The 27,803-nt window shown below is 44.6% G+C and overlaps 1 protein-coding gene across 3 annotated transcripts; it reads right to left on the reverse strand.

The window, feature by feature from the left end:
* Positions 1-26,367, reverse strand: LMAN1 (lectin, mannose binding 1). Of its 3 annotated transcripts, none has more exons than XR_009820907.1 (14): positions 26,154-26,367; positions 23,900-24,054; positions 23,697-23,804; positions 20,337-20,398; positions 19,529-19,628; positions 12,347-12,470; positions 11,955-12,013; positions 10,560-10,692; positions 9,009-9,202; positions 8,806-8,876; positions 5,277-5,430; positions 4,242-4,363; positions 1,230-2,942; positions 1-594 (listed from the first exon to the last, which is right to left on the reverse strand). XR_009820907.1 is itself a non-coding variant. In XM_062019003.1 (14 exons), exons 1-13 carry the CDS (start codon positions 26,365-26,367, stop codon positions 2,906-2,908), a joined length of 1,533 nt encoding a protein of 510 aa, XP_061874987.1. In that variant the 3' UTR covers positions 1-594; positions 2,874-2,905. The 3 variants fall into 3 exon arrangements, 2 of the variants coding, with proteins under 2 accessions (XP_061874987.1, XP_061874986.1); XM_062019003.1 differs by having other exon boundaries at positions 2,874-2,942; XM_062019002.1 differs by having other exon boundaries at positions 1-2,942.
* Positions 26,368-27,803: the final 1,436 nt, after the last annotated feature.

Genomic DNA, 27,803 nt, shown 5'->3' on the forward strand with positions numbered 1-27,803 from the left:
TTACTAAAATATGCATCTTTATTCAAACAAGGTTATCTCTGAACTCTGAAGTGTCAATTTACATTAGTCAGAAACAACATATGAAAATGTCAGCTGTTTGAATTTTAAGATCCCCAGAACAGTGAACAGTCTTCAGTGTTACACAACTGGTGCATCGATAAGCCTCAGATTCTCTTCAAGCAGGAAGCCAGGTAACTTACAAACCATATTGTGAATTCTACTTTTGAACACTCAGTTGTGACCATGTACTTCATACGCCCTGATCAGTACAACAAGATTCTCTTGTCACTGCTAAATATTTGCTACTTATCACCCACAATTCAAACACAATTATTAGACTTGTTCTCCCCCATACTGTGAAACTTCATCCCAAGGCGTCTTCTCTTACTTTTTAAGAACCAAACATGCTATCCTTGTTGAAAGAGGCTTGTAGCAGCCAGCGTAACAGGAGGCTGCACTGACTGACAAGCATTTGAGTCCAAATTTGTTGCAGTCACTTCAAGAACAGAGATGACACTTGAGCTGGGCAGTCAGGAGCTTTCCTTTGATCCAGCGAGTTGAGGAGGCAGCAGTGGAAGTTCCAAGGAGAGATGACTGAAATGAAGCACGAAGCAAAGTTATCAGTCTTTGGATGTTATGCTTTAGACCTTCTGCTCCCCATTACAACACTTTCCTAGTTGCACATGGGCGATGTGTCAGATCTACGGGCAATACGAACACACGAGCTGAGCCTCACACTGCAGATGTAACTGTAGGTTCCAGTTTTCCCCTAGACACCATGCCCAGCCTTCTGTTCTGTCTAATGGAAGAATAAAAGCATGGGCTGCTCCAGCTTTAAAACAAAGTTACAGCTGGATGCATTCACAGTACCAGAAGGTACAGGCTTTGCCCAATGGACACAGAGGTCTTCCTCATTACACTGGTATATTCGCCTGCTTATCAAAGTGCCACTGGCAGCCTGCCTGTGTGAAGGGTCTTGCAAAGCCTCCTGTGAGAGGGAGTTCTGTCCAGGTGATGCAAGGATGCAAAAGGCTCACAACCGGGAGGAACAAGACTGTACATTTCCAGAACCACCTAAGAAGCTATTTGACATTTAGCTGGAGGAGTCAGGGTTGTAACAGCTTAGACTCAAGGCACCTGTAAGTATTTGCTGGTGTTGAAAGAACTGAATGGATAAACCTCTATGTGCTATTCTAGCTTATCTGAAAAGGTTTTTTTCATTGATTTACCATATTTATCAGCATGGTTAGTTTGAGGCAGTAGTTTCTCCAATTAGTACAGCAAAATCTTCTGACATTTAGAAGCGAATCCATAAAGCTGCACCACTCCCAGTACACCACCCACTGCAGCTGCTGAAATAGGTGCGTAGGAAGCACCATTCACTGGAATAGCACACACCCCTTCCTTTTGGACAATGTATTTGAAGGAACAAAGCAAATTGCATAGATTTGTGATTTCTCCAAACTGACAGGCACAGTACTGAAGTGTTCTTCTTCACAGCGAGTTTGGCAGCATGTCACACTCCCAGGGAGCAGACTGTAGGGATGCAGTAGTAGAATGCTAGATCCCAGGAAATTTTTGCTGATTCAGACAAACACACTGATAATTAAAGGTGAAATATGCTGTGTATGTTTTGTATTTTTATAAACCAAATCCCCCTATTCTAACTCTACACACAAACAACTCAAGGACAAAGGTACCACAGACACATAAACGAGGCAGAATTAGTTCCTTTCACATTCCTAATTTGGACTACCTTCTTTGCTTCTTTCCCAAAGCAAATGTTCACCTGGTAAGCAGTATCAAAAACACATGTTCAGTCTTATGCTTGTGATATGAAAGCAGGAATTGACACAAAACATTGGTTCTACAATAGCTGCTTGGATTAACAATCAAGTCTGAAGTAATAGTTGGTGAAGAAATGGGTTAACACTCAACACCTGCAGTTTAGAATACTTGCCACTCAAAGACTTAAATCAAGGCATCTGTAACTTGATTCATGAAAGACACAAGACAGCATTATAAAGGTAAAGACCTATTCATACACTAAACATATTCTTAATAAAACCAATGACATCTTTGCTGAGAAAGTGCCACAGATCCCCAAACAAAATTACAGACTGGCTTGAAAGAGGAAAAAATACCAATCGGTCCCACAATATACTTGAAGAAACCACCTGATCATGTTTTCTCTCACTGTCTAACATCACAGCCCAAAACAAGGCAATAAGCCTTTATCTGCACCTCTGTGTAGTTGTTTTCTAGATCAGGTTTTAAGAGTCAGACTCTTAAGAACTCCTGTGTTTGTGATCACGTATTTACAAGTGTTGGTATTTCAGGAAGGATTAGAATTAACTAAATAATTCTTAAACCATTAAATCCAAATGGTAAAGAAATGAAATGTTGGTTACAAATTTTTGCACCCCTCCAGAAACAGAGGATAACACTGTCTGGGGCTGTGGTTTTTTGGAGGGTTTTGTTGTTGTTGTTTGCTTTTGTTTTCTTAAATTGATACGCCAGGACACTTGGTGGCAAGCTTTCTGCACAAATCACCCATCTCCAGTTTTCGTTATGAACAACCACCAGACCTGTGTGTCTCAATTCCCTCCTCTCGCATCTTAATAAACCAGAAGAGGAACATGGCATTTGTCTTCTAGTATTTGTGAGAAAATTGGCTGAAAGCACAGACCTGGACAGGGTCTGCAGTCTCCTCCTATCTCGCATTTGCTTCACTCTTCCCCAGTCTGTTTTCATCATTAACAGTTTAAATGATAATTTGTTTAGCAAGATTCAATAATTTACAACATTGAAGTGTAACACACACTAAAATTCCCCTCATTTACAGAACTGTATAATTTTCTGTGCATACATACTGCTGTTATGTACACACAAAAGGGACAGGTCATCAAAAGAACTTTTTGGCTGCTGCTTCTTGTTGACTCCTGAAAGAAAAAGCAGACGAGAATTCATCAAGTACTTGGAGTATAAAACTAGCTAACTGGTTCCAGTTTCACATCAGACACAGAAGGAAAAAGTTCTAGACAGAAGCCAGAAACTGTGAAAGAACAGATGAACTGATTTATAAATGGAATACGTCAGCTAAAATTTTCTAAAGCTTCTCAGTATCTGATTGGCCTAAAGACGATCACAGAAAAGGAAATACATGCAGCTAAGGAGTGAAAGACTTCACTTGAAACAGGACTTCCTTTTCCCTCTGGTACAGAATACATTCATTTTCTTACTGGATACAGATATTGTGGATCAATCACACAGAGATGCTCAAAAAACGAGCTGGAGGGGACCAGCTCTGCATGTGTCCATTCAACTCAAGAGATGGCTTCCATGGCATAAGTAGGAAATGCACTCTGTCCACTTTGCAGAGCAGCAGACACACAACAAAAGTTACTGCTACCGGCAGCACTGGCCTTATGTTAACACTAGTTACTCTTATATGGAGGTGACAAACAGAATTTTGTCTTTGAAGGGCAATGCAGCTATTCTGGTCTCCTTATCCAGCATACTTATACTCCTTATCCTGATTAGTAGGTGTGAGAGGCAGAAGGGAAGAGCACTAAGCAGGAAAGTCCTTACTGTCAATGGGTTTTCCTTTCCATCAATGCAAATTTCATTTAAACATTATGACATTACAAGGAGGAGGGAGAGAGCAGAGAAAACATCCAAATTAGATTAGAGGGGAAAAAAAACCCAACAAAAACAAGCCAGAAAAGAAGTCCATCCACAATCAAGGTCATATGCAGGAGAAGAACAAAGGGATATTTAACATGGAACCCTGAAGAATCTCTAAGATGGGGGCAGTGGCTTACAGGTACAGACAGCAGAAACAAATTACAAAAAATCCCATCAGATTCTGTGAAGATTCACAAACTCCAGTAAGTCCATCAAAAAACCACCAAGGATAGCGGCTGAAGCACACGCCTCAAAAGAAGAGAGGGAGGGAAATGGGCTTCCTTATCCTAGGTGAGTTCAGAACAAGGAGTAAATTTTCCCTCCTTGCAGGTTTTTGAGACCTGACCAGTCTGGAAACTAATCAACCTGGTCTGAACACAGCGTTGAGCCTGCTCTGAGAAGAGGGCTGGACTGCAGACGTCCCAGGGTCTCCTCCAGTCTGAATGATTGCTTGTGTTAAAGAAGATTGACACAATCATACCATTGCTATTGCATTTCCAGTCAGATGTTCTAAAACCATTTGCCCTGTTGTCTTTAAACAAAAACATACTCACCTATACATGATATAACCAATGAGTAACACTGTTTGCACTGCTGCAAAGACGAAGAAGTGTACAGTAGATAAGCACGACGGGAACGGTGGCACGTCTGGACACTTCGACTTCTCACTAGATGGCTAAAACCCAAGAGAGGCAGTATTTGAGAAAAGAGTAAACAAGATAGTCACCAAAGGGCTGTTCCATGCAAGAAACAAAACAAGGTCTTTGAAATATGACTGAAAGTGCACAGCAGAAGACAGACGTCAATTTCATGACTCCTCCATTTAAACATAAAGACAAACTGTTTGTGTTTCACTGAGGGAGCCCTGTCCCAGGGAGGGTGAGGAGGCTCCTTCTCAGGAGGTTTGCAAACCCACCTGGACACGTTCCTGACCTAAGTGGAACCAGCTTTGGCAGAGAGTTGGACTGTATGATCTCTAAAGGTCCCTTCCAACCCCTCACATTCTACGATACTCTGCAAAATCATTACCTTGCTCACTCCCCATCTGACTTTCCTCTTTCACCCTGACTGACATTAGTTTGAGAGATACAGGGGAAAGCATAAATCTCTGATAAATTGACTCAGATATCGAGAACCTTCCATGGGATCATAAGCTAATCCAGCTTAACTGTCACCTAGACTAAGGTGCTTCTAAATGTGAACACAGTCATCTTTCACACTTACAGACCTTAAGTAGAGCCTGCCCAAGTTTCCCCTAATTAAAGCTCTCCCTTCTGTGCAGAAGCAAGAGAATCTCCTCTGTGTGGAGCTGTTAAGTAGGGGGACAAACACAAAAACAAGCACCCAGAAAACCTAATTGCTTGACCTTATTTCCACAGGAAATTAGACTAAAAATCATGCTCTTTGTGCAGAACTTCTCATCAAGACACAGATCATGCAGCTGGGTCAAGGCAGTGCAGTTTTAGCGAAGCAGCTTAATGAAGGATTAATTGCTCCGTAAATTGCATGCTGGCTCATCCTAGCTTTTCACTAACAGCCAAATAAAGAAGTATTACAGCCGTGCTTTACACTACCAGCACATAAATTACCATATTTCGTTGTACTAAATGCTCGATGTCTCTCTTTACTACATGAAGGTGTTCTTTGATGTCATTGAAGTGCTGAGTTGTCTCATAGGCTCCTGCAGCAGAGCCAGGATGTTGAGCTCCACTGATCAACCTCACAGTATCAGCCATGGAATTTCTGAAACAAGACAAACAGCAAAACACCTTTCAGCCCTGAACAGCTTTTCTGCAAATGGCAGCTATTGCAGATGCCTAGCCCATTAACAGTAAATACACAGATGCCCCAAAATGCAGAAAACAGTTTTTTCAGCTTCCAAGAAATATCAGGAGGTAATTTCTTAATCAAACTGCAATCTTCCTCTCAGGTATTTAACTCTGCAGGCAGTTTCCAGTTGCACAGTGCACCATCTCCCAAAGTCATGCTGAGAACAAGATCTGGCAAATATTCTACTGCCAGACATCTGCCTCGCTTGACTGATGAAGTCTAAAACAAGTGTTCTATCTGAGGCTCTTGCCAAGGCTTTAGGATAAGCAGAGTTTAAAGCAATCTTTGAAGAAACCCAAAAGCTGTTTGAAAAATAAACAAACAAAAGCAGACATGTAAGAAATAGAAATAAAGAAGAGGCTTTAGGGATAAGCAAAGATTTAGATATATCCTTGTTTCATGATTATCATTTATACGAGAAATTCATTTCCCACATGCGTTGTCATAATACTTAATATTGTCTTCATGTCAATTCATTTTGCTTCTACAACAAATCAAATTAAATCCACGAAAAGTTGAGGTTCCATAACTAATTTTATTTGAGGTAAACTAGTCAATGAGAGACAAATACTTAAATCTCTAGTCAATATGTTTATATAATTTTCCTCTACTATGATGTCTCTTTTCAGTTGCAAAAGAGGATTAATCTACAGCTAAAATGTTTATCATGTGAATGGTAATCTCTTCACTATTAACAAAATAAACAATCAAAATCTATGTCTTTGGATTTCTTTTTAATTTACTTAAAACTTTGCATTTTTCTCAGATGAGAGCCTACTTCGATGCCTTCAAGGTGCATTCCTATCTCTTTTCTCAGTGGTCAGCAACACACCACAGTACCACAGAATGCTTTGGGTTGGAAGGAACCTTTGACTGTTGTCTGGCCCAGCACGCCCCTGCCATGACCAGGGACACTTTCCACTCAACCAGATTGCCCAAAGCCCCAACCAACCTGGCCCTGAACGCTTTCAATTTTAACTTAAAACAAAGCCACAGTTGTCTGCAATACTATTCATAGCACAAACAGCGCATAATCACAGAAGTTCTTACACAAAGGTGTACTACTGATTTTTAAATGGCTCGTACTCCTTGTGAAACTGCAAGTTAGCACAGAAACTTAAAAGTTTACAAAAAATATCTTCATGAAGACATTGTCCATCTTTTAGTCCTGCATCAGTTGCTCTTCAGGCTATTGGACTTCAAGGACCACGGAAGAGAAGAAAAAAACCCATCACTTTAACACACAAATCACTCACTGGCTACCCGTGTTCTGTGTACTTCCTGAGTTAACACACAAAATATTTTCTCTTTCAGTAACAAAAAGATCCCAGAATCCCCCCTTTCCTATAAAAGCTTAATCCCACTTCCAGCACGTGCTGGAAAACCAATTGCTCTCCAGAGTTACGTTTCCAGTTACCCTGGGTAATGTACTGCACTCTAGGCCAAGCAGAGTTAGTCATGGATTTCTGCAAAACCTTCAACATTTGACCTCAACAAGTCTGGTTTTAATATTGCAAAGTTATCAAAAGCAGGTACCAAAACCCAGCTGTTTGCTTCTGCAAGCCACTGCAAACAAAACTAATCAAAGCAGCTCTCAGCCTACATTTCTGGCTCAGAACTTACACACACAAAGTAAACACAAAAAAACCCTCACCTGCCCCAACTTAACATTTACATTACCCTGAAATTACTTTGTATTTTTGTATTGTCTGTTTAAAGTTAGTTGATTAACATTCACCTGTACCTCAAATTGGTGTTACATCAACCTGTTCTAGAAGCTTTTCATGGGAGCATTTTCACTAACCCATGCAACTCCACCAAAACCAGTGCCTAACCAATGCTGACAGTCACTGTCCACATCCAGGTTATCCTGCCCCACTATTTCCTCTGCCTCCTAAAACCAGCAAGAGAAAGCTGTACACCCACGTTCCTGCAGACTGACAGGCTGTTTGTTACAGCAAAACAACTTCCCTAAATAGACATGGTCTGTATCAAATTTAATTTCCATTTACTTTTGCGTGGACAATACCATGCTGATAGTTTCTATTGTATGAACATGCAAGATTCTTCTGTAATCAGATGATTAAGAAATCCGCAAATCTTGACAAGAAAATTACTTAAGACAGTAAGTCCTTTTCCTCTGGGATGACCAGCGAGGCAACAGCGGGCTGTTCCATTTCTATCTATAAATAAAGCACTTCTTTAATCTAAGGAGAATATTAAGATGATGTTACGCAAACCCCTACCTAATAAGTAGTCACTGAAAAGGCAGACTGCCAATGCTAACAAGAAAATCTAATTTGCCTGCAAGGTATAAAGATTTGTCAAGAATATTAACATGAAAGCTTTCGTGGAAGAACAAGAGCAAAATGGATGCACTCTTAATCTTCCTTCTACAAAAAACTGACCTACTTAGATAAACCACACGAGCTGCCCTTGAACTAATACAGGAAAAGCCCCACAACTGTAGGAATTGTTTTTCTCCTTTTTTTTTTTTTAAAGGTCAGTAAACCCAACAGACCACTACAGAGCAATAATGAAGACATGAGCTTCAGGCAGCCATGGCAAGATCAGGGGAAAAACCCAAACACCAGGGACAAAAGAAATGTATCTGTATTGAAGAAAGGAGTGACCTACTTTAAGAAAGCCAAAATTAAGAATTAGAAGAATAAGCAATAAAAACAACTCTTACATGCAGAGAAATTTGTACAGAACTTCTGAGAATTACTTACATGCCTTTACAGATTGCTTACACTGAACAAAACCTCCGCTGTGTCTCATACAATGTTATCTAAAGAGAGTATTACAGCCTTTATTCCTAACATTATATAATAATGGACTCATATAATCATCATAACAGTAACAGACTGAGCATATAGACAAGGCACTCCAGGACACCTTTCTTCCCCAGGCTAGTTCCTCCCCAGGTGCAGGACTCTGCATTTGCCCTGTTGAAAATGGAGGCATTTCTGCTCAATACCCCAAACTCAGAGCATTGAATTTCCATGAGGTAGCAGGCTACCACCTTGTTTTTCAAGGGACTGACTCCCTTGGTGAAATGGAATCTCATGATCAAAAAAGAGAGGGAAACTAGAGGGCTCTGCCACCCCAGGGACTGAAATGACTTTCTTATGGAAATTAAAGCTATGCAAAGAGGCATCACTAAGGAACTGACAAAGGAAAACCTCAAGTTTGTCATTATTCTCCTACTGAAAAATAATCAGGATTTAAAAGGTGAAAAACAATATAACATTCAGAACAGAGCCTTAATATTTAGAAAGTATTTACCTTATTTCATTTATTTGTCTAACAATCACTTCTTGAGTTTTCACAACTGTCTCAATCTCTTGCTGGAAAACCTGGCAGGGGGAAGGGGGAGAAAAAAGTCAACATATCCTGGCAGAAGCAAATCAGTCATCAAAGAATCACAGAATGGTGGGGGTTGGGAGGGACCTGCTGAAATATCAATCACAGCATATCTTTTAATTTACCTGTCCTTGTTTATCTGGAAAACCAGCTCCCTTTTTAGCAATCTCGTCTGTGACAGCAGAGACGTATCTCCTCTGCTCGTCCAGAATCATGTCCAGCTGCCTATTAAGCTGTTTGATTTCGAGATGAATTCGATTCTGCCCCTCAAAGATTTGCCTCAGTTCACGATCATTTACAGTTTCAAAGAGATCATCCGCTAAGGAAAACAAAAGCACAAGTAGTTCTTAAAATGTGTGTTCCTCATAAGTTGCACTGTATCATTCTGCTTGCACCCTTGAAGCTTCCACAATAATATACTTTTTTCCCCATAATTTGATGTACTTGGTGTTTATTTATCACCATTGTCACAGCAAAGGGCATGATCCCAAATGGGATCAGAACAACTGAACAGAAAACCCAGATTAGAATCTTAGAGCTTCTCTTTCAATATATGGCTAAAGCACACCATAAAACAGAAATAGAAGGAAGCTCCAAAGACTCTGTAGCAAAAATATTGTGTCTCATAAATGGAAGGCCAGACTATATTGAAAAACACATATGAAGATCAAATGGCACGCGGCCTTTGGGTCACAGCTTAGCTTTTTTCCACAGTGACATCCTGAAATTCCAGGCCTTGGTGCTGCAGTACCTAAAGTACCTTCCTGAAACATGGTCATTCAAAACCACCTAATTCAGCCCACTGAAGTAAGAAACAGACTGGCTTCCATCACATTTTCAAATAAGCAGATTCTGTATTGCTCATATCTCAAAAATCCAACCTAGGCAAACAAACAAAACCCCCACCACGTTCTACAGCAGAACAATCAAAGCGCTTTGCCTGAACACTCAAAAAAGTGGGCAACAGCCACTAGTATCACTTCCCTAAACCAAATATGATTTTAAACCAGTGGAAAAACACTGTTGAGACTGAAATATCTTTAAGCCAACACTTGCTGGGAGCTGCAGGTGTTTGGTATCAACAGTAGAAAGGGCACTTTGTTATCAATGACTTAAAATGTAAAAATAAAGGCCATAGTTCTTAAGAACATCAGGCCAACCAGAACACCAACGTGAATGCCAGCTACGGCTGTAGTGCTGAAATTAACAGCATTCAATATGTATCCAGCAGCAGGCAAGCATTAAAAAGCTTTTTCATGCAAGCATATCCACTGGCATACCTTTAATAACTATCCCTAAAACAAGATGCAAACAAACCTTCCTGTTTGTTATGAATGTGCAGAAACAGACCAAGAAGATGACATCTAAAATACATTTTCAACTAAACAAACAGGGCATGCTTGCTTAATCATCACTGCAGGGAGGGACACACAGCCTTCTCTCCCTTCTGCTGCTTCACAAGGATTCTCATTGTTCCCATCATGTGTCTCTTTGTTCTGAATTCAGGCATGACAACAGGGACTTCTTATTTCAGAAAACACTTTACAAACAGGAGACTAAAGATTCTTAAATAAAGGAAATAACAGCAGCAGAAGCTTAGTAAAAGCAGTCAGAGTATCAGGCCCTAGTTCTGGAAAGCAAATGACAATTGAAAAAAGACTGCTCACAAAACTTGCCTGGCTGTCCCTGCACATCAGGATGTTCCTTCTGAAATTCTTCTTTCTTTTTATCCAATTCTTGTTGAAAGTGTTCAAACTCTTCTTGATACTTCTCTTTATCTTTTTGAGGAATTTCTGCACCTGGTAATGGCTTTAAAACATTATCAAAGAGAGATGATGGAGAGAGATTTAATATTTCATGTTCTCCAAAACTCCTATAGAACTTATTTTCCAGCAAGGCTGTTCAAATTTCAGATCTGAAGACATAGCATAACTAGTAGAGCACGTCAATATATTGTGGAAATGAGAACCACAGAATCATAGAATGGTGGGGGTTGGAAGGGACCTTTAGAGATCATCCAGTCCAACGCCTTGCCAGAGCAGGTCCCACCTAGATCAGGTCACACAGGAACGTGTCCAGGCGGGACTTGAAGACCTTCTGAGAAGAAGCCTCCACACCCTCCCTAGACAGCCTTGGCCAGGGCTCCCTCACCTCAACATCAAATAATTTTTCCCTCTATGTTCCAGTGGAACTCCCTTGTCCTGTCACTGGACACGACAGAAAAAAGTGCTGCCCCATCCACTTGACAAACAACTTTTAAATACTTGCAAACATTAATGAGATTCCTCCTCAGTCTCCTCCAAACTAAACAGCCTCAGGTCCCGCAGCCTTTCCTCACAAGGAAGATGCTCCAGTGCCCTGAGCATCTTGCTGGCCCTGCACTGGCCTCTCTGCAGCAGTTCCCTGTCCCTCTGCAGCTGGGGAGCCCACAGCTGGACACACGACTCCAGATGAGGCCTCAGCAGATGTGGCAGAGCAGAGGGGGAGCAGAACCTCCCCGGCTCTGCTGCCCACACTCCTCTTGATGCATCCCAGGTTGCCATTGGCTTCTTGCCCACGAGGGCACGTTGCTGGCTCACGTTCAGTTCATTATCACCCAGGACTCCCAGTTCCCTCTCCTGGAACTGCTCTCCAGCAGGTCAATCCCCAGTCTCTCCTAGTGATGGACTTCTGATACACATGTGCTTTTTGTGATTGGAAAAGAAACCAGGTTTTACAAGGACAGTTGCTGTTTAACAGGACAGAACTGCTCTAGAAGCACAGGAAGTTGAAAGACAGATTATTTGTCTACTTTCCAAGAAAAGTATACTTGTTAGGTTTTTTCTCTTCAGGTTTGATTTAACATCAGAACTTCTGTTGACTCAGTCTTGCTTCCAGAATTCTTGAATTAAAATATAACCAAAACATTACAGCATTACTCTCATTTTTCTAACGATAACTGCATAGCTACATGCAATAATCCTGAAACAGGGATGCCAAGCATAACTTCAGAGAAAATGTCATAATCAGGTGCTACATATAAAACATACACAATAATATATTTTACACTAATTATGCATAAAGATACTTACTACTTCCTTCCCAGGTTCAGTCAACTGAAAGGTCAGGAAAGACAGGACATCATGATCATCTGCATTCAATAAACAAAACAAAAGATCCACTGTTAATTGCTGCTGCTACATATTACTGGCACTTCTCAAATCAACCTTGCACATGGCAAAGGATTTTCAGGCAACAGCATCCTCTCAAAGTTCTCCCAAAAGTTTATACAGTGGGGAATGAGACTGCAGAATGTCATTGTCAGGTGAAACTGGAAGTCGTTCCTGTATCAGGAATTTGGGAAGGGGAGAAGATTATATTACAGTGGTCAAAAATTGGTATAATCGATCACCAGCAATAAAAAACCCTACTGCAAGCTCTGCAAGTCCCTGTGCTTCTTGTCACAATTGTAAGTATTTGTTACCTGCAAGTCCCCCTGTTGCTGCAGATATTCCAAAATACCCCTGTGGTGGCAGCACCATTTCTTCCACTTTTGCACAAAATTCATAGTCTTCTTTGTCTGGAGTAAAGCCATTGTTGATTAACACCTACAAGGAGGTAAATGCCACACAAATCTATTTATGTTGATTGCTTTGTCAGTTTTCAGTAACAGTCACACATACAACTTATTGGTAATTCAGTAGTAGCATCAGAAGTACTAGCAACAAAAAACTGTTTCTTTTCTGACTCTTTTTACCATGAAAAGTCCTAAGCTTTGTAGTTTAAAAGCAAAAGAAAGTCTGACTCAAGGTCAGCATGAACAAAAGTCAACATTTTCTACTCATCAGCTAAGAGGACATACTGCATATAACTCAGACACATATAAAGTGAACACATTTCAGTTATAAGAAGCAGCAAGACAAAACTGTGAGTGAAAAGGAACACACAGAGAGGTCAATGGATAGCATGGCACTGCCTGAGCATGCCAAGTAGAGCACTTACGCTGTTGAAGGGAGCACTGAGTGTTTAGGAGCATATCTGGAATACCTGTACACCAACATACACAGCACAAGTGGTGTCACACAGTATATAATTGGAGAAGTTTGACTGTACAGCCCTTATAGTTCGAGGTGATGTGGCTGAGAGCCTTTGGGTAAGGACTAAGGGGACGGAAAACAAAGCAGAGGTCATCGTGGGCATCCACTGTTGATCACTCAGCCAGGATGATAGCACTCATGGGTAATTCCACAGACAATTAGGAGAAATTGGGGAAAACCCATTAAACAATCCATCAGCTGCTCCATCTGCAGCACGTAATGGACATCGCAGGAAGAGGCGAAGGGTGCTTGTTGTGGGTGACTCGCTGCTAAGGGGCACTGAGAGACCCATCTGTGGAGCAGGTAGGGAGTCAAAAGAGGTGTGCTGCCTGCCTGGGGCCAAGATCAGGGATCTAGCTGAGAGAGTGCCATGGCTCATCAGGGATGCAGGCTACTACCCCCTACTTGTGTTCCATGTAGGTATGAATGATGTAATGAGGCATGAAATCTCCAGGATCCAGATGGATTTTAAATCCTTGGGGGAGCAGGTAAAAGGTAGAGGGGCTCAGGTTATTTTCTCCTGTCCTGTTCAGTACAGATAAAGGAGGAGTTTGCAATGGAAAAATCAGCCAAGTGAACTCCTGGCTGAGAGGCTGATGCCGGCGTGAAGGCTTTGGGTACTTTGACAATGGATCCTTCCTTGGGGACTACAGCTTCATAGGACGGGATGGGATTCATCTCTCCCATAAAGGCACTGGATTATTTGGGAGTAGACTAGCAAATTTAATAAAGAGGTCTTTAAACTAAGGGACTTGGGGAGTGGGGGGAGAAGTAAAACAGAACAAGCTGTCCCCTCTAGCTGGGAAACACGGCAGGACAGGGAATGCAAGGATAAGTGCCCTTCATCTGCACACTGGGCTGAGATATGGAAGGCTGACCACCCTGAGAAAGAGCCAAACCGGGGAGGAACCTCCTGCACCCGCCTCTACACCAATGCAGCAGCCTGGGGAATAAGCAGGAGGAACTGGAGATGTGGGTGTGGATGCAGGGCTACAAACTCATTGTGGTCACAGAGACATGGTGGGACAGCTGCCATGACTGGAGCACAGCCATGGAGGGTTATGTATTGTTCAGGAAGGACAGACTGACAAGGCGTGGAGGTGGAGTTGCTCTATGTGAGGGAGCAATTAATGTGTACTGAACTGTGCCTGGGTGTGGATGAGGAGAGAGTAGAATGCTTGTGGGTAAAAATTAATAGCCAGAGCAAGGCAGGTGATATTGTTGTAAGAGTCCACTACAGACCACCTCATCAGGAGGAGGATGTGGATGAGGCCTTCTACAAACAGCTGAGAGCTGCCTCACGATCACAGTCCCTGGTCCTCATGGGGGACTCCAACCACCCTGATATTTGCTGGGAGAGCCACACAGCCAAGCACACGCAGTCCAGGAGGTTGCTGCAGATTGCTGACGACAGCTTCCTGTTGCAGATGATTGAGGAACCAACAAGGAGGGATGTGCTGCTGGACCTGGTACTGACAAATAGAGAGGGCCTGGTTGGGATGTGAAGGTTGCAGGTAACCTCAGCTGCAGTGACCATGAGATGGCAGGGTTCAAGGTCCTGTGTGGAAGGGGCAGAACACAAAGCAGGACTGTGACCCTGGATTTCAGGCCAGCCGACTTTGGCCTCTTCAAAGATCTACTTGGATGGAACTCATGGGATATGATTCTAGAAGACAGAAGTGCCAATGAGAGCTGGTCAATCTTCAAGCAGCACTTCTTCCAAACCTAGGATCAGTGTGTCCCAACGTGCAAGAAAGGAGGAAAAGGAGATAGGAGGCCTCCAAGATTAGCAAGGATCTGTTGGGACAACTCAGGCAGAAAGCAGCCATCTATGAGAGGTGGAAACAGGGGCTGGCTTCTTGGGAAGAGTAACAGGAACACTGCCAGGACATGCAGGGCTGCAACTAGGAAGGCTAGAGACCTAGAAATAAATGTAGCCAGGGATGTTAAGGACAGTAATGAGGCATTTTTCAAGTACATCAGCAGCAGAAGGATGGTGAGGGGGAATGTGGGCCCGCTGCTAAATGCTGAGGGTGCCCTGGTGTCTGAGGATGCAGAGAAGGCTGAAGTACTGAATGTCTTCTTTGCTTCAGTCTTTACAGCCAAGGCTGACCCTCGGGAAGCCCAGTCCAGCAAGGATAATAGGATGGCCAGGGCAGCAGAGGACTTGTCCTGGGTGGAAGAGGAGGAGGTTAAAGATTTGTTGGCCAAGCTTAAGGCTCATAAGTCAATGGGTCCTGATGGGATGCATCCTAGAGTGCTGAGAGAGCTGCTGATGTGATTGCTAAGGCTCTCTCCATCATTTTTGACCAATCATGGAGGACAGGCAAAGTGCCTGAGGACCGGAGAAAGGCCAATGTCACTCCAGTCTTCCAAAAGGGCAGGAAGAATGACCCAGGAAACTCCAGGCCGGTCAGCCTCACCTCCATCACTGGAAAAGTGATAGAACAACTCATCCTAAATGTTATCACTGGACATGTGAACAATAAGATGGTTATCAGGGGGAGTCAACATGGATTCACCAAGGGGAAATCCTGTTTGACCAACCTGATATCCTTCTATGAGAGCACAACCAGCTGGCTAGATGAGGGGAGAGCAGCAGATGTCATCTACCTTGACTTCAGCAAGGCTTTGGACACTGTCTCCCACAACATCCTCATCAGAAAGCTCAGGCAGTGTGGCTGGGATGAGCGGAGGTGAGGTGGATGGAGAGCTGCTGAATGACAGAGCCCAGAGGGTGGGGATCAGTGGCACAGAATGGAGTTGGAGCCCTGTGGCCAGTGGAGTTCCACAGGGATGGGTTCTGGGGCCAGTCTGGTTCAACATCTTCATCAACCACCTGGATGAGGGGACAGAGTGTACCCTCATACCCTCAGCAAGTTCCCTGCTGGCACCAAACTGGGAGCACTGGCTGATGCACCAGAGGCTGTGCTGCCATTCAGTGAGAGCTGGGCAGCCTGAGAGTTGGGCACAGAGGAACCTCCTGAGGTTCAACAAGGACAAGTGCAGAGTCCTGCAGCTGGGGAGGAACAACACCCTGCCCCAGGCCAGGCTGGGAGTGACCTGCTGGAGAGCAGCTCTGCAGAGAGAGACGTGGGAGTGCTGATTGATAATAAGCTAAACATGAGCCAGCAACGTGCCCTCGTGGGCAAGAAGGCCAATGGCATCCTGGGATGCATCAAGAAGAGCGTGGCCAACAGGTCAAGGGAGGTTCTTCTCCCTCTCTACTCTGCCCTGGGGAGGCCTCATCTGGAGTCCTGTGTCCAGTTCTGGGCTCCTCAGCTCAGGAGGGACAGGGAACTGCTGGAGAGAGGCCAGTGCAGGGCCACCAAGATGATCAGGGGGTTGGAACATCTTTCATACAAGGAAAGGCTGTGGGAACTGGGGCTGTTTAGTCTGGAGAAGAGGAGACTGAGGGGAGATTTTATTAACATTTATAAATATCTAAAGGGTGGGTGTCAGGAGGTTGGGACAGCCCTTTTTTCTATAGTAGCAAGCAACAGGACAAGGGGTGATGGGATGAAGCTGGAACACAAAAAGTTCTACTTAAACATAAGAAAAAACTATTTCACTGTGAGGTGAGGAAGCCCTGGCCCAGGCTGCCCAGGGAGGGTGTGGAGGCTCCTTCCTTGGAGGTCTTCAAGACCCGCCTGGACATGTTCCTGTGTGACCTGATCTAGGTGAACCTGCTTCTGCAGGGGGGTTGGACTGGATGATCTCTAAAGGTCCCTTCCAACCCCTACTGTTCTATGATTCTATGAAATCTCTGGTTCAGCAGTCAGTAAGACTTCAACTTCTCAGATGTCAGCTGTGAATACCATACTGCTCTGACAAGCAAGCCTAGGAGATTCCGAAAGATGAATTTATCATCACAAATACTTGGCGACCCAACTTGCCCTCCTAGAACTGTTTGTGACTACAGGAGGACTTGTGGGAGGTGCAATGTTAGGTGGCTGTCTTGGCCACACGTAGCTTTTAACATTTTTGGTGAAACAAGAAAAAAGGTCAGCAGAGTTGCTACCCTGGATTTCAACTGTAAGCTACCCAAGGAGCTATTATTTGGCAGTGTCCTCTGCTCAATTGCTTTTGAGGGCCTAGGGGTCCATGAGTGCTGGTCACTCACCTAACTCACATGAGTGAGGTTTTAAGAAATACTTTGGGTTTTTTTCATTCTGTTTGCTTGGGTTGGAGTTTTTTTGGTTCTTTTTGGTTTTTGTGTTTGTTTTTTTTTTTTAAGAACCTTGCCCAGGAGAGACAATCCCATCTGTGTCAAAAGTCAGGCAAGTGGGGCAGTCAACCTGCTTGGCTGAACAAGGAATCTTCTTGGAACTCATGAGGAAAAAAGAAATCTATGCAATCCCTGGAAGCCAGGCCAGGCTTGGCAGGAAGATTTCAGAGCTGTTGGCACATTCAGGGAGAAGACTCAACGAGGTTTGAAACCAGCCATTGTTGTGTCAGGCAACAAGAAAGGCTTTTTTAAGAATGTTAATAGCAAGGGGAGGTGCAAGAAAAACAATGGATTAACACCTGTTGAAGATGGTCTCCTGACAAACAGAGATGAAGAAAAAACAGGCATTCAATGCTTTTTTGCATCAGTCTGTACAAACACCAACAGACCTTGGGCTGCCTGGCCCTCTGAGCCTTGTCGACAATTAAATGGCAAGGGACCAGCTGAATGTTTCTAAGTCCAAGGGGACAAATGAGATTCAACCCAGCCTACTGAAAGAGCTTGCAGATGTTACAAAAGGACCCCTTCTAAATTATCTACCAAAAAGTCTTCGGAGGCTGGAGAGGTTCTCACTGACTAGAAGCTGGCCAGTGTTATTCCAGTTTACAAGAAGGGCATGAGGGAAGACTCAGAAAACTGTAGGCCTGTTAGTTTAACCTCAGTGCCTGGAAAAACTATGGAGAAGATCATACAGAGTGCTTCCGAAAGGCACCAGGAATAATGCAATCATCAGGCATAGTCAGCATGGGTTCCTGTGATAAGGTCACCCACCTTGGGAACGAAGGGAAGGTGCTGAATGTAGTTATGGATTTCAGCAGGGCTTTGGATACTGTCCCTGATAGGATCTTCAGGACAAGATGTCCAGCTGTAAGATGAACAGGTTCATGGTGCACTAGGTGAAGAACTGGCTGAACAGCAGAGCTCAAAGGGCTGCCAGTGAATGGGGCTACACCTGTCTGGAGACAGGTCACCAGCAGCATTCCTCAGGGCTCAATCCCAGGGCCAGTGCTGCTCAACACTTCTACCACTGATCTGGATGCAGGATTTGAATGCACCCTTGGTAAGTTTACTGATGATGCTGAACTGGGAGGTGCTGTTGACTCAAGGGACATGAGGCCCCACAGTGGGATCTGGACAAACTGGAGCATTGGGCAATCATCAACGGCACGGAATGTAACAAGAACAAATGTTGGCTTCTTATTCTAGTCTATTCTAAAACTGATCACGGTGTAACAATATCAGCTCTGGTTGAAGAAATTCCTGACTCCTGCGTCATTAAAGGCCAGTCTGTTAAAAGTATCCATCCCAGTAAGATTCTGGGCAACAAAAACATTTTGTCTGATCTAGAAGAGTCACCTCTTACTGTTCCTAGGTTGATTCTAAGTTGAGAGATTCCTTCTTCCTCCATGGATGTATTTGCAAAACTGGTAAGGTCAGCAGCATTTGGGCCAGCGGATTTCCTAGCTAAGGCATCAGGAACCAGGCACATAGAAAAAGAGGGCAGCCTGGGAGTCTGACATTTAATTCTCATTCAAGAGTAACAGATAGCTTTTAACATTACAACACAGTGCAAGGTCCATCCTCTCTTAGGTGCACTCGTATTTACTCTTAGAGAAACTTTTACTACAAAACGACAGTTGCAGTTTTTTTGGCAAACACCTATGAACAGCATCTTTTCAGAAGAAATTGGAAGCCAACTTAAGCACCACATTAGTATTTTTTCTCCCCTTATCTACAAGGAAATCACAATTATCTGAATAGTGTTTAAGAACTTCTGAAGACTCCCTTATACCAGTGTTTTAGTATCCTCTGTAACCTTCAAAGCCCTGCTGTTTCTTGGGAGTGGGAAGCCTCAAATAACAAATTTAAGTCTAATGTCAAAAAGTGAGCTTTACTTCTTTCAGACACACATCAGGAACTTCTTAGAATCAGCTACAAAACCCTCTGCTGCTCTCAGATCAGCTTGAGAAATACCATTCAAGTTAAGGAGCTGCTCAGCCACTTGAAGTTGAGGAATGGATGCTGGCTTTGGGACATCTCTATAGGTAAGTCAACAGCAACAGAAATGTCTGAGCATATATGAGTACATTAGCACAACTGACTCCCAGGTAACAACAGGAAAACCAACAATATCTCCCGAGTCAGCTCAGGAAACCACAGATGCACTAAGGTAGCTAAAGGCACTTGCCTAGCATGCACCTCCTTCCAAACTCTGCTGCTGAGTTCAACGTTTTCAGTATTAGAACTAACACACGGGGTCTGAGGGTTTTCAAAGAGCTGCAACACTCTCATACTTAAAAACCTGAGAAACCTGAGTAACATGTTCTTTCAGAGTACTTACAGTCAGTGTCTTTTGGTAGTAAGTTATCTTTACTCGAATGGGATAGGGTTTGTTGCGGAAGTCTCTCTGACAGGATGCCAATGCTTGCGTGGAACCATCACTATGCAATAAGACAACTTACATGAAACTGTATCTGATCACTGATCAGGTAAGACAAAAAAGCAGCAATGTATCACAAAGCAACATCATGAGAGGTTTTGAATACGCAAGTTTCTCCAAAAGTTGTCCCACAACTGCACTGAGCTTTTCTGATGCCTGGGATCAACAGTACAACATGCTTTAGACAACACTGAGAGAAGGCAGCAGTGCAGACATCTGTTTGCTTCTAAGATATCTTCCTCCATCTGCGAGCAGAGATGGAAATGAACTATAGTCTGAACTGCACCAACTATGCTAGACACTTCTCTCAGAGAATCCAAAAATATGTCAATTGTGCCGCTGACAATAAACAGTCAGGAATCCAAATTCAATTAATTAATTTTAGCAATAGGCAAGTAGCTTTCTGTTAGTCACTTTTGTCAGTTATTAGCTGTGTGTGGAAGATATGCATAAGCAACGAAGAGGTAAAAAGTCTGTACCTCTGAGTTCACCCATCCCAAAGGACATATGTCATTTAAATATCCATCAGCTGCCAATTTCTGTGCTGTTACTGACAAAACAGTGTTTTAAGAAACAGAAAAACTCAACTGCAAAGAAAAGAATGAAATTTCACATGAAAGAAACATTTATAATGTTTCTCAAAGAGTCTCATGCAACTTTTCATTGTTCAAAACCACACATTCAGCATTAACACTAAAAATAAACTTACTTCTGATGGTCATACAGAAGTTGTCCATTGTTGCCTACAACAATGACTCCAGGATTGTTTTTCTAGAAAAGGAAACATTGAACAAATGGAATAGTTTAATTCAAAGTGAAGTATAAGTAACAATACTGACAGCCTTTCTGCAATAAAGCACCTGAAGTCGTTACACTACAGATACACTTCAGACGTTTTCATTCTTTCCGTACTTCAGGATTACTTAAGCAAAATGACTGAGCAGCACTGTATCACGCTGCAAGCTTTGCAAGAGGCTGCTACATTTGTTGCATAGTTAAGGGTGAAAAAAATCTACACAAATTAAGTTCTTGAATGTACTATCAATTTGACAAACACAAAAATATAGAAGCCACAGATAGAATAAATTCATATGCAGTGAAGATACAGACCTTGAAACTAATAGAAGACTGTCATTGGTTTATATCATGAGTTAATACATGCAACTTTTGCTGGGTAACACTGGGAAAAAAACATCCAAACAAACACTATGTTGTCATCCTACTGACCTTGCCAGTCACTAGAAAAACATCAGCACCTATCTATCAGAGACTAAACAAAGTCTGTTGAACACATCTCCAGTTACTTAAATTGCTAGAGGATGAGAACAAGCTAAAATGACAATGGTGCAACTGATCTGCAGTGCAATCACAGTTGCTTCCAAGAGTTTGCAAAGTGAACTCCAGTTTTCACAAGAACACAGGACTCCAGATTTAATATCGCTTCCCCCTTCAACGTTTTGATTCACCATCTCCTAAAGTGTACTGGATTTTGCTGGGATGGAGTTAAATTTCTTCATTGTAGATTGTATGGGGCTATGGTTTGGATCTATGACGAAAATGGTGTTGTTAATACAGCAATGTTTCAGATATTGCTTACACTGCCTCAACATCTGTTCTGCATCATACAGTCCCTCAGCAGCAAGCAGCCTAGGGGTGCACAAGCTGTGAGGCGAGTCCCTGGGACAGCTGACCCCAATTGACCAAGCAATATCCCAGATCATTTGGCATCATGCTCAGCAATAAAAGCCAAGTGGAGGAGGAAGAAGGTGGGGACACTCAGGTATGGCATTTGTCTTCCCAAGTCATTGTTATGCACAACAGAGTCCTGGGGATGGATGATCATCTGCTTGACAACAGGAAGCAGGGAACCAGTTCCTTGTTTTGCTTGACTTCAGCGTGCAGCTTTTGCTTTACCCACTAAACGGTGCTTATCTCAAACCACGAGTTTTCCTGTTTTCACTCTTCCAATTTTCTCCCCCATCCCATGAGGAGGAGTGGTGTTTGTCTGCCTACCAGTGTTAAGCCACAACATAAAGGAGTATACTACCCCACTAGGCAGACGATCAGCTCTTACGAAAACATGACTTGTGCTTCAAGAATTCAAGAAATAACTTCGTTGTCAGTTTGCAGTGACAGGGGAGGGTGGCACTTTGTTGTCAAAAAACACCACCACAACCAAACTCTGTGTTTCTTTTCCTTCATCACATAGACTGTAATAACAACATGACAGTATACTGGTAATAAAAATACACCAGCATTTCCACCTCTCAGCAATGCAGTTTGGTTAGCTTAACTGCTTCAACATCAGTACTACTGGCTCAGTACTACTGGAACACTTTAATGACATCTTCTTACTTACTATTTCTGCTTAACAACAGTAACACTGAGTTAGTTCAGAGAGAACCTACATGTGTTCTGCACATAAAATGAACAAACAGCTCCACTTCAAAGCATTCACAAGCTAAATCCAAGTCTAATCTACCTTAGAGCACAGCAGATAGCTACTAACAAAAGGATCCAATGGCAATGATTGATAGGCAGTCCAATATCTGCTGGGGATCATCTCTGGACGCAAGTACATACAAAAATGTACTAGAGAATCTAAAGTGAGGAATAACTTGTCAATTTTTTTGCTTTCAAAGGTCACAGGAAAGATGTGCTGTAAACTCTTGTGATGCTTAGCATGGTTCTTACCATTTCAGGTGTTCAGAGCTATGAAATTATACTTCTCTTTTTAAAAAGCTCTTGTCACTACTTCTACAGAGAAGTAAAAATTCAACTCTAGTACAACCTACAGTCTTAAAAGGAAGAGAAAAAACGCTTTGCAGTGTTTAAGGCAGCATCATAAGTAGGGTGCTTTGAGTTGGCACTACTATATCAAGTCTACTTATGGATTCAAGTATATTGGCTTGAGGACTAGTTACAGCACCAAACATCTTCCAGTGAACACACTGAAATATCAAGAAGAATTTCTCCATACTGGGACTCTAGAAGGTAGTTGAACATCTGCTACTTTCTGGTCAACACCAAATAAAGTCTTACAAACTCCAGTACTGGAGACATGGCTACAGACACGACTAAAACTTTTGTTTCGACTAGAAGTGACACATCATCACTTTCTAAAAAAAGGGTTTCTAACCACACTGACTAAACGTGGCATAAGCCAAGTAGCAGTGCTATCAAAGTTCTGAGAAACAGTGCTGTTCAGGTGCAATTCTTTGGTAGATGGCACATTCACCCGGCTCAATTACACCACTATCCATATTCATGCCAGATTCAGAACAAAAAGACAAAATCAGATTCAACAGTTCTTAGTAAGCTGAACAATACTCTCTATGTACTGTGTTTGAAGACCAGAAACTTAAACACCACCTTTGGCCTTTTAACTTCTATACATGATCAAGTCTGCAGTACACCAAAAGCCATCTGTAGGAGAAAAGCTGGTGTATCTACAAAAACCTACCTAAAAGCAAGCCAAATTGGGGCAGGAAAAGGAAAACAAAAGCAAAGCAGATCTACTATGTATTGTTAAAAGTTCTCCAGGACCATTCCAGACTGGAAACCTTGTAAATCAAACCAACAACTGCAACCCCATCTGCTACGGAATTCTTGCTGCTGAAATAAACAGGGCAGGTTTCTTCCAAGAAAGAAGAGCATCTCTGAAGACAGACACAGAAACTTTTGTTTCCACAGAGTCATTTTTTAGCAGAATATGCCTCTTCTAAATCACACGTCTTCAAATATAGCAGCATTTCAAATTGTGCACAGACACTCCAAGTTTCGGGTTGTACATACGTACAAGGCACCTTCCTTCCACACCAGCCTTCAGTGGCAATTCATTACATGTTATGCTTCACCTTTCAAGCTTTAAAAAAAACCAACCACAAAGTGTGAAAGAGTCTTGTAAAAGTCCTAAAAGTAAAACTTTATTATTTCAATTTATCCCTTTGAAGTGAAGGGGGAAAGAGTAGGAAAATAACATCCCTTTTCTTTCTCCCCCATAAAGTTATAGAAAGGAAAGGCAGTAAATTAACTTACAACGTTTGCTAGAAGTTTGCTTCTGACTAACCTTTCCATCGTTGTCAAAGGAATCAAAGAAGATCCCAACACCATTCCATTTGTCAGCTGCCCCAAACACAGGACCTTCCAAGCCTTGCTCTTCTGTGAACCAGATTGCCTAGAACAGAACGCAAGAAGGAGTGGCCAGTCAACACTCACTTTTTAAAGCACACCTTGTTTTCTTTCAGACAGATCAAACCCCTCAATGCATACCAATCCATCAGCTCCGATGCGGCCTCTTCCTGTAACCCGAAAGGTCACTTCGACTTCCCAAAATTCAAACACTGACTTGTTTTTCGTCCACACTGACCCTCTTTGGCTCTTCAAAGATGTTGTTATACGAATCTGATCTGCGCTTGGTATGGCATCTAGAAAGGAAAGAAACCAACCCAAATATATGAAAGGGAAGGGTTCAACAAGGACAAGTGCAGAGCTCTGCACCTGGGGAACAATCCCCTGCACCAGGACAGGCTGGGGGTGACCTGCTGGAAAGCAGCTCTGCAGAGACAGACCTGGCAGTGCTGACAGACCTGAGCAGCAACGTGCCCTCGTGGGCAAGAAGCCAATGGCAGCCTGGGGGCATCCAGCAGAGTGTGGGCAGCAGGGCCAGGGAGGTTCTGCTCCCCCTCTGCTCTGCCACATCTGCTGAGGCCTCATCTGGAGTCCTGTGTCCAGTTGTGGGCTCCCCAGCTGCAGAGGGACAGGGAACTGCTGCAGAGAGGCCAGTGCAGGGCCAGCAAGATGCTCAGGGCACTGGAGCATCTTCCTTGTGAGGAAAGGCTGCGGGACCTGGGGCTGTTTAGTCTGGAGGAGACTGAGGGGGGAGCTCATTAATATTGACAAATATCTCCCTGGTGGGTGTCAGGAGGTTGGGGCAGCACTTTTTTTCTGTTGTATCCAGTGACAGGACAAGGGGTGATGGGATGAAGCCGGAACACAAACAGTTCCATTGAAACATCAGGACAAACTGTGTCAGTGTTTGAGTGAGGGAGCCCTGGCCCAGGCTGCCCAGGGAGGGTGTGGAGGCTCCTTCTCAGGAGGTTTCCAAACCCACCTGGACACGTTCCTGTGTGACCTGATCTAGGTGGGAGCTGCTTCTGCAGGGGGTTGGACTGGATGTTCTCTAATGGTCCCTTCCAATTCCCACCATTCTATGATTCTATGAAAGTATTGCAAGTGCTTAAAGTAGACAATGAACAAATCATCTAAACTTACAAAATTTTCTAGTGTCCTCTATCAGACAGCAGTTTTCAAAGTAACTTGTTAGTGGTGTACTCAACTACTTGGGAGCAGGGGGGGGGAAACCCTCAACTCCCTACACCTTTACTTTCCACAGCTTGGTTACTACTGATTTACAGAACATTTAATCACTTTCTATTTGGGACCACAAATTACAACCTAAATAGAACACTGGCCTTGCTGTCAAGTTGTGTATTAAATTCATTAAAGTTTGGAAAACACAAATCAGGTTTAGCTCTCTGCTGTATCCCAGGTGACTTCTCACAAACCACAGATTTCCATTCTGCCCTTTAAAAACACATGTTCTAACGTGTTTAAAAGAACAATAGGCATATATTTAGAAAAATGCATTTGCTTGTGTTAACATTTATTTTCCTTAAAGAAGCAGGAGAAAAGCTCATCTGTAGGCAGTTTCCTTGGTGTCACTTGTAGCATGATATCAAAGAGCCACAAAATTAACATTCACGAATCAACTAATAGAAACTAAGTTAAAGTCTGTCCAAAAAATGGAAACATAGCAGAAGTTACTGCAGAGCAAGGACACGGAGGCAGAACCTCATGCACAGCAATGCACTGTACGTGGCAGGGGGACGTACAGAACAAGAGGTGCCTTTGCGAGTACGATCAATCCCTTAACCCTTGCTACAGAGGACACATAAACCACACTCGACAAAGCCGTACTAGCCACGGCACAATTTTCACCTCAAGGTCTCTGCTCAGTTCGTGTAACGGGCCGTGCAGCGGCACAGCCCCGCGGCCGCTCTGCCCGGCAGTGACACATCATCACTGCCATTTGGGAGCCTCAGCTCGCAGCGCCCAATGGCCCCGGGAGCCTTGCGACGGCCCCTCAGCGACACCGGGGTCGGCCGGGCTGACGTTTCACCGCCGTCACATCTCCTCTGTCCCTAAGGGACACCTGCGGGACGGGGCCCGGAGGGCGCGCGGGACGGCGGTGGGTGACGGCCCCGCGGCAGGTCCGGCCGACAGAGACAGACGCGGGGGAAGGACGCGGGGATCGCGGCCGACCTGTCCCCCCGGGCCACGAGGGCCCCGCCGCTCCCACACGCCGGTCCAGCGGCCCCTGGAACCCCGCCGAGCCTGGCCTGTCCCGCCGGCCCCGGCCATCTTCGCCGCTGCGCCCCGGCCACGGCCTGTGCCGGCTGCGGCCCGCACCGCCCCCTCCGGCGAGGGAGCCGCAGGCCCCGCTCGCCCCCCGCACAGCACTTACTGCCCGTGTGCGCCCAGAACGGCACCGTCCCATCCGCCTGCACCAGGTGCGGTCCCTTGAAGCTGTACTTGTACTCGAAGCGGCGGTGCGGCGGAGCCGCCCCCGCGCCCGCCTCCGCCGCGTCCCCGAGGGCGAGCGGCAGCCGGCCGAGGGCGAGCAGCGCAGCGGCGACAAGGGCCGCCGCCAGGCCGCCCCGCTGCTCGCGCGCCGCCATCTTGGCCCGTGCTGCGGGATGCCCGGCACAGCCAACAGGGCGCCGCGCGATTGGCCGAGCGCGGGGGCCGGGCGAAGGCCGGGGCGGGGCGGCGCCGCCAGCTCGGGATCGGCCCCGGGATCGGCCCCTGCCCTCGGCCCGCCCGGCCTCCGCCCCGCCGCCTCCCGCCTGCGCCGGGCCGTGCCGCTGAAGGCGGTAACCGGCGCTACCTCTGATGGCGCGGGCGGCCCGTGCCTCCGCCCGCTCGGCTGCCCGTGCGCTCGTGGCGGGCGTGCCGAAGCGGTCGCGGGCTCGGCCCCGCGGGATGGCCGTGCCCTGGGAACGGAGCGGGCCCGGAGAGTCCCGGGCTCGGCGGCTGGGAGAGAGGGAGCCAGGCTGGCGGCGGCTCCGAGCCGCCCCGGCCCCGCCGCGTCCCTGCGCTGTGCCCTCAGCGGTGCGGGCGGCCGTGGGCAGCGGGGCCGGGGCGGGCCCCGGAGGCCGTTTGCAGGGCTGTAGGGGATGAACAGGCTGCAGAGGGGTGAATAATCCGTAAATAATCCTTTACTCGGCTAAGGTCCCTCTTACGCGGGCTCTTGTTTCTTCACTTTTAATGGGAAATCCTGCGGAAGAAGCGATAGGGTCTCCCACAGCACACGGGGCTGTCCTGCAACGGCAGCCCGCAAGCAAAGCGGCAGTGCTGGGACACTCACCCTCGGCAACGCGAGCTGACAGCGCTGGAAGCTGGTTGTGACCCAGACACTGCTTCAGACAGGGTCGGGCTGTGAAAGGTGAGAAGCAGGAGGCTGGTTGTGGTTTGGCAGCATGCAGTGCCTCAGAGCACGGCAGCCCCCATGCCCAGAGCGTGCTCCTGTTAAACCTAGAGCTTTCTTGCTTAAATACCATCGATTGCTCTAACAACCTCATTCCAGAAGAAAATAATTACCAGCAGCGTTTTGTTTCAGTTTGTTTTCACCCTTGTGTTTTGCTCTACCTTTTTCATAGACATCTGTTTCTATCATGCCTTCTTTTCCTTTTACCTCGTCGGTGTGCATTAGCGATTTCAGAGTCAGTGAGCAGGTTCAGAACCTTCTAAAACAGAGGGTGACCCTGGAGCTGTTTAGGAGAGTTTAAATGGCACACATCTACTTCAGCACAGGTAAAGTAAAACCTGAGGTATTCACTGGGAAAGGCACTTTCTCAGTTACACAAAGAGCTAAGCAATTGTACTGATTGGAGATGTGCAACCAAAATATTTCTGAGGTAAATTTTAGAAGAACTTACAAAAGTGTCTTGAGTATTCTTGGTAAGTTAATACGTGTAAATATAAAGAAGTACTCGATGTTTTGTGTAGTATGTTCCATCCAACTGTATTCTAAAGTGTCTCTAAATGACTTAGAGTATGTTTTACTTTTGTAGAGTAAATGTGTGGGAGATGTTAAGGAGTCTTTTTTTTGACA

The sequence above is a fragment of the Colius striatus genome, chromosome Z, assembly GCF_028858725.1.
Source record: "Colius striatus isolate bColStr4 chromosome Z, bColStr4.1.hap1, whole genome shotgun sequence".
Taxonomy (NCBI): domain Eukaryota; kingdom Metazoa; phylum Chordata; class Aves; order Coliiformes; family Coliidae; genus Colius; species Colius striatus.

Excerpts from the sequence above, each read along its gene's own strand:
- LMAN1 (XM_062019003.1), bottom strand. The coding sequence starts at position 26,367 with ATGGCGGCGCGCGAGCAGCGGGGCGGCCTGGCGGCGGCCCTTGTCGCC. Across the intron at positions 12,014-12,346 it reads AGCAACAGGGGGACTTGCAG|ATGATCATGATGTCCTGTCT; the intron begins GTAACAAATACT and ends TATTGAATGCAG. Across the intron at positions 5,431-8,805 it reads AGACAAATAAATGAAATAAG|AAATTCCATGGCTGATACTG; the intron begins GTAAATACTTTC and ends GTCTTGTTTCAG.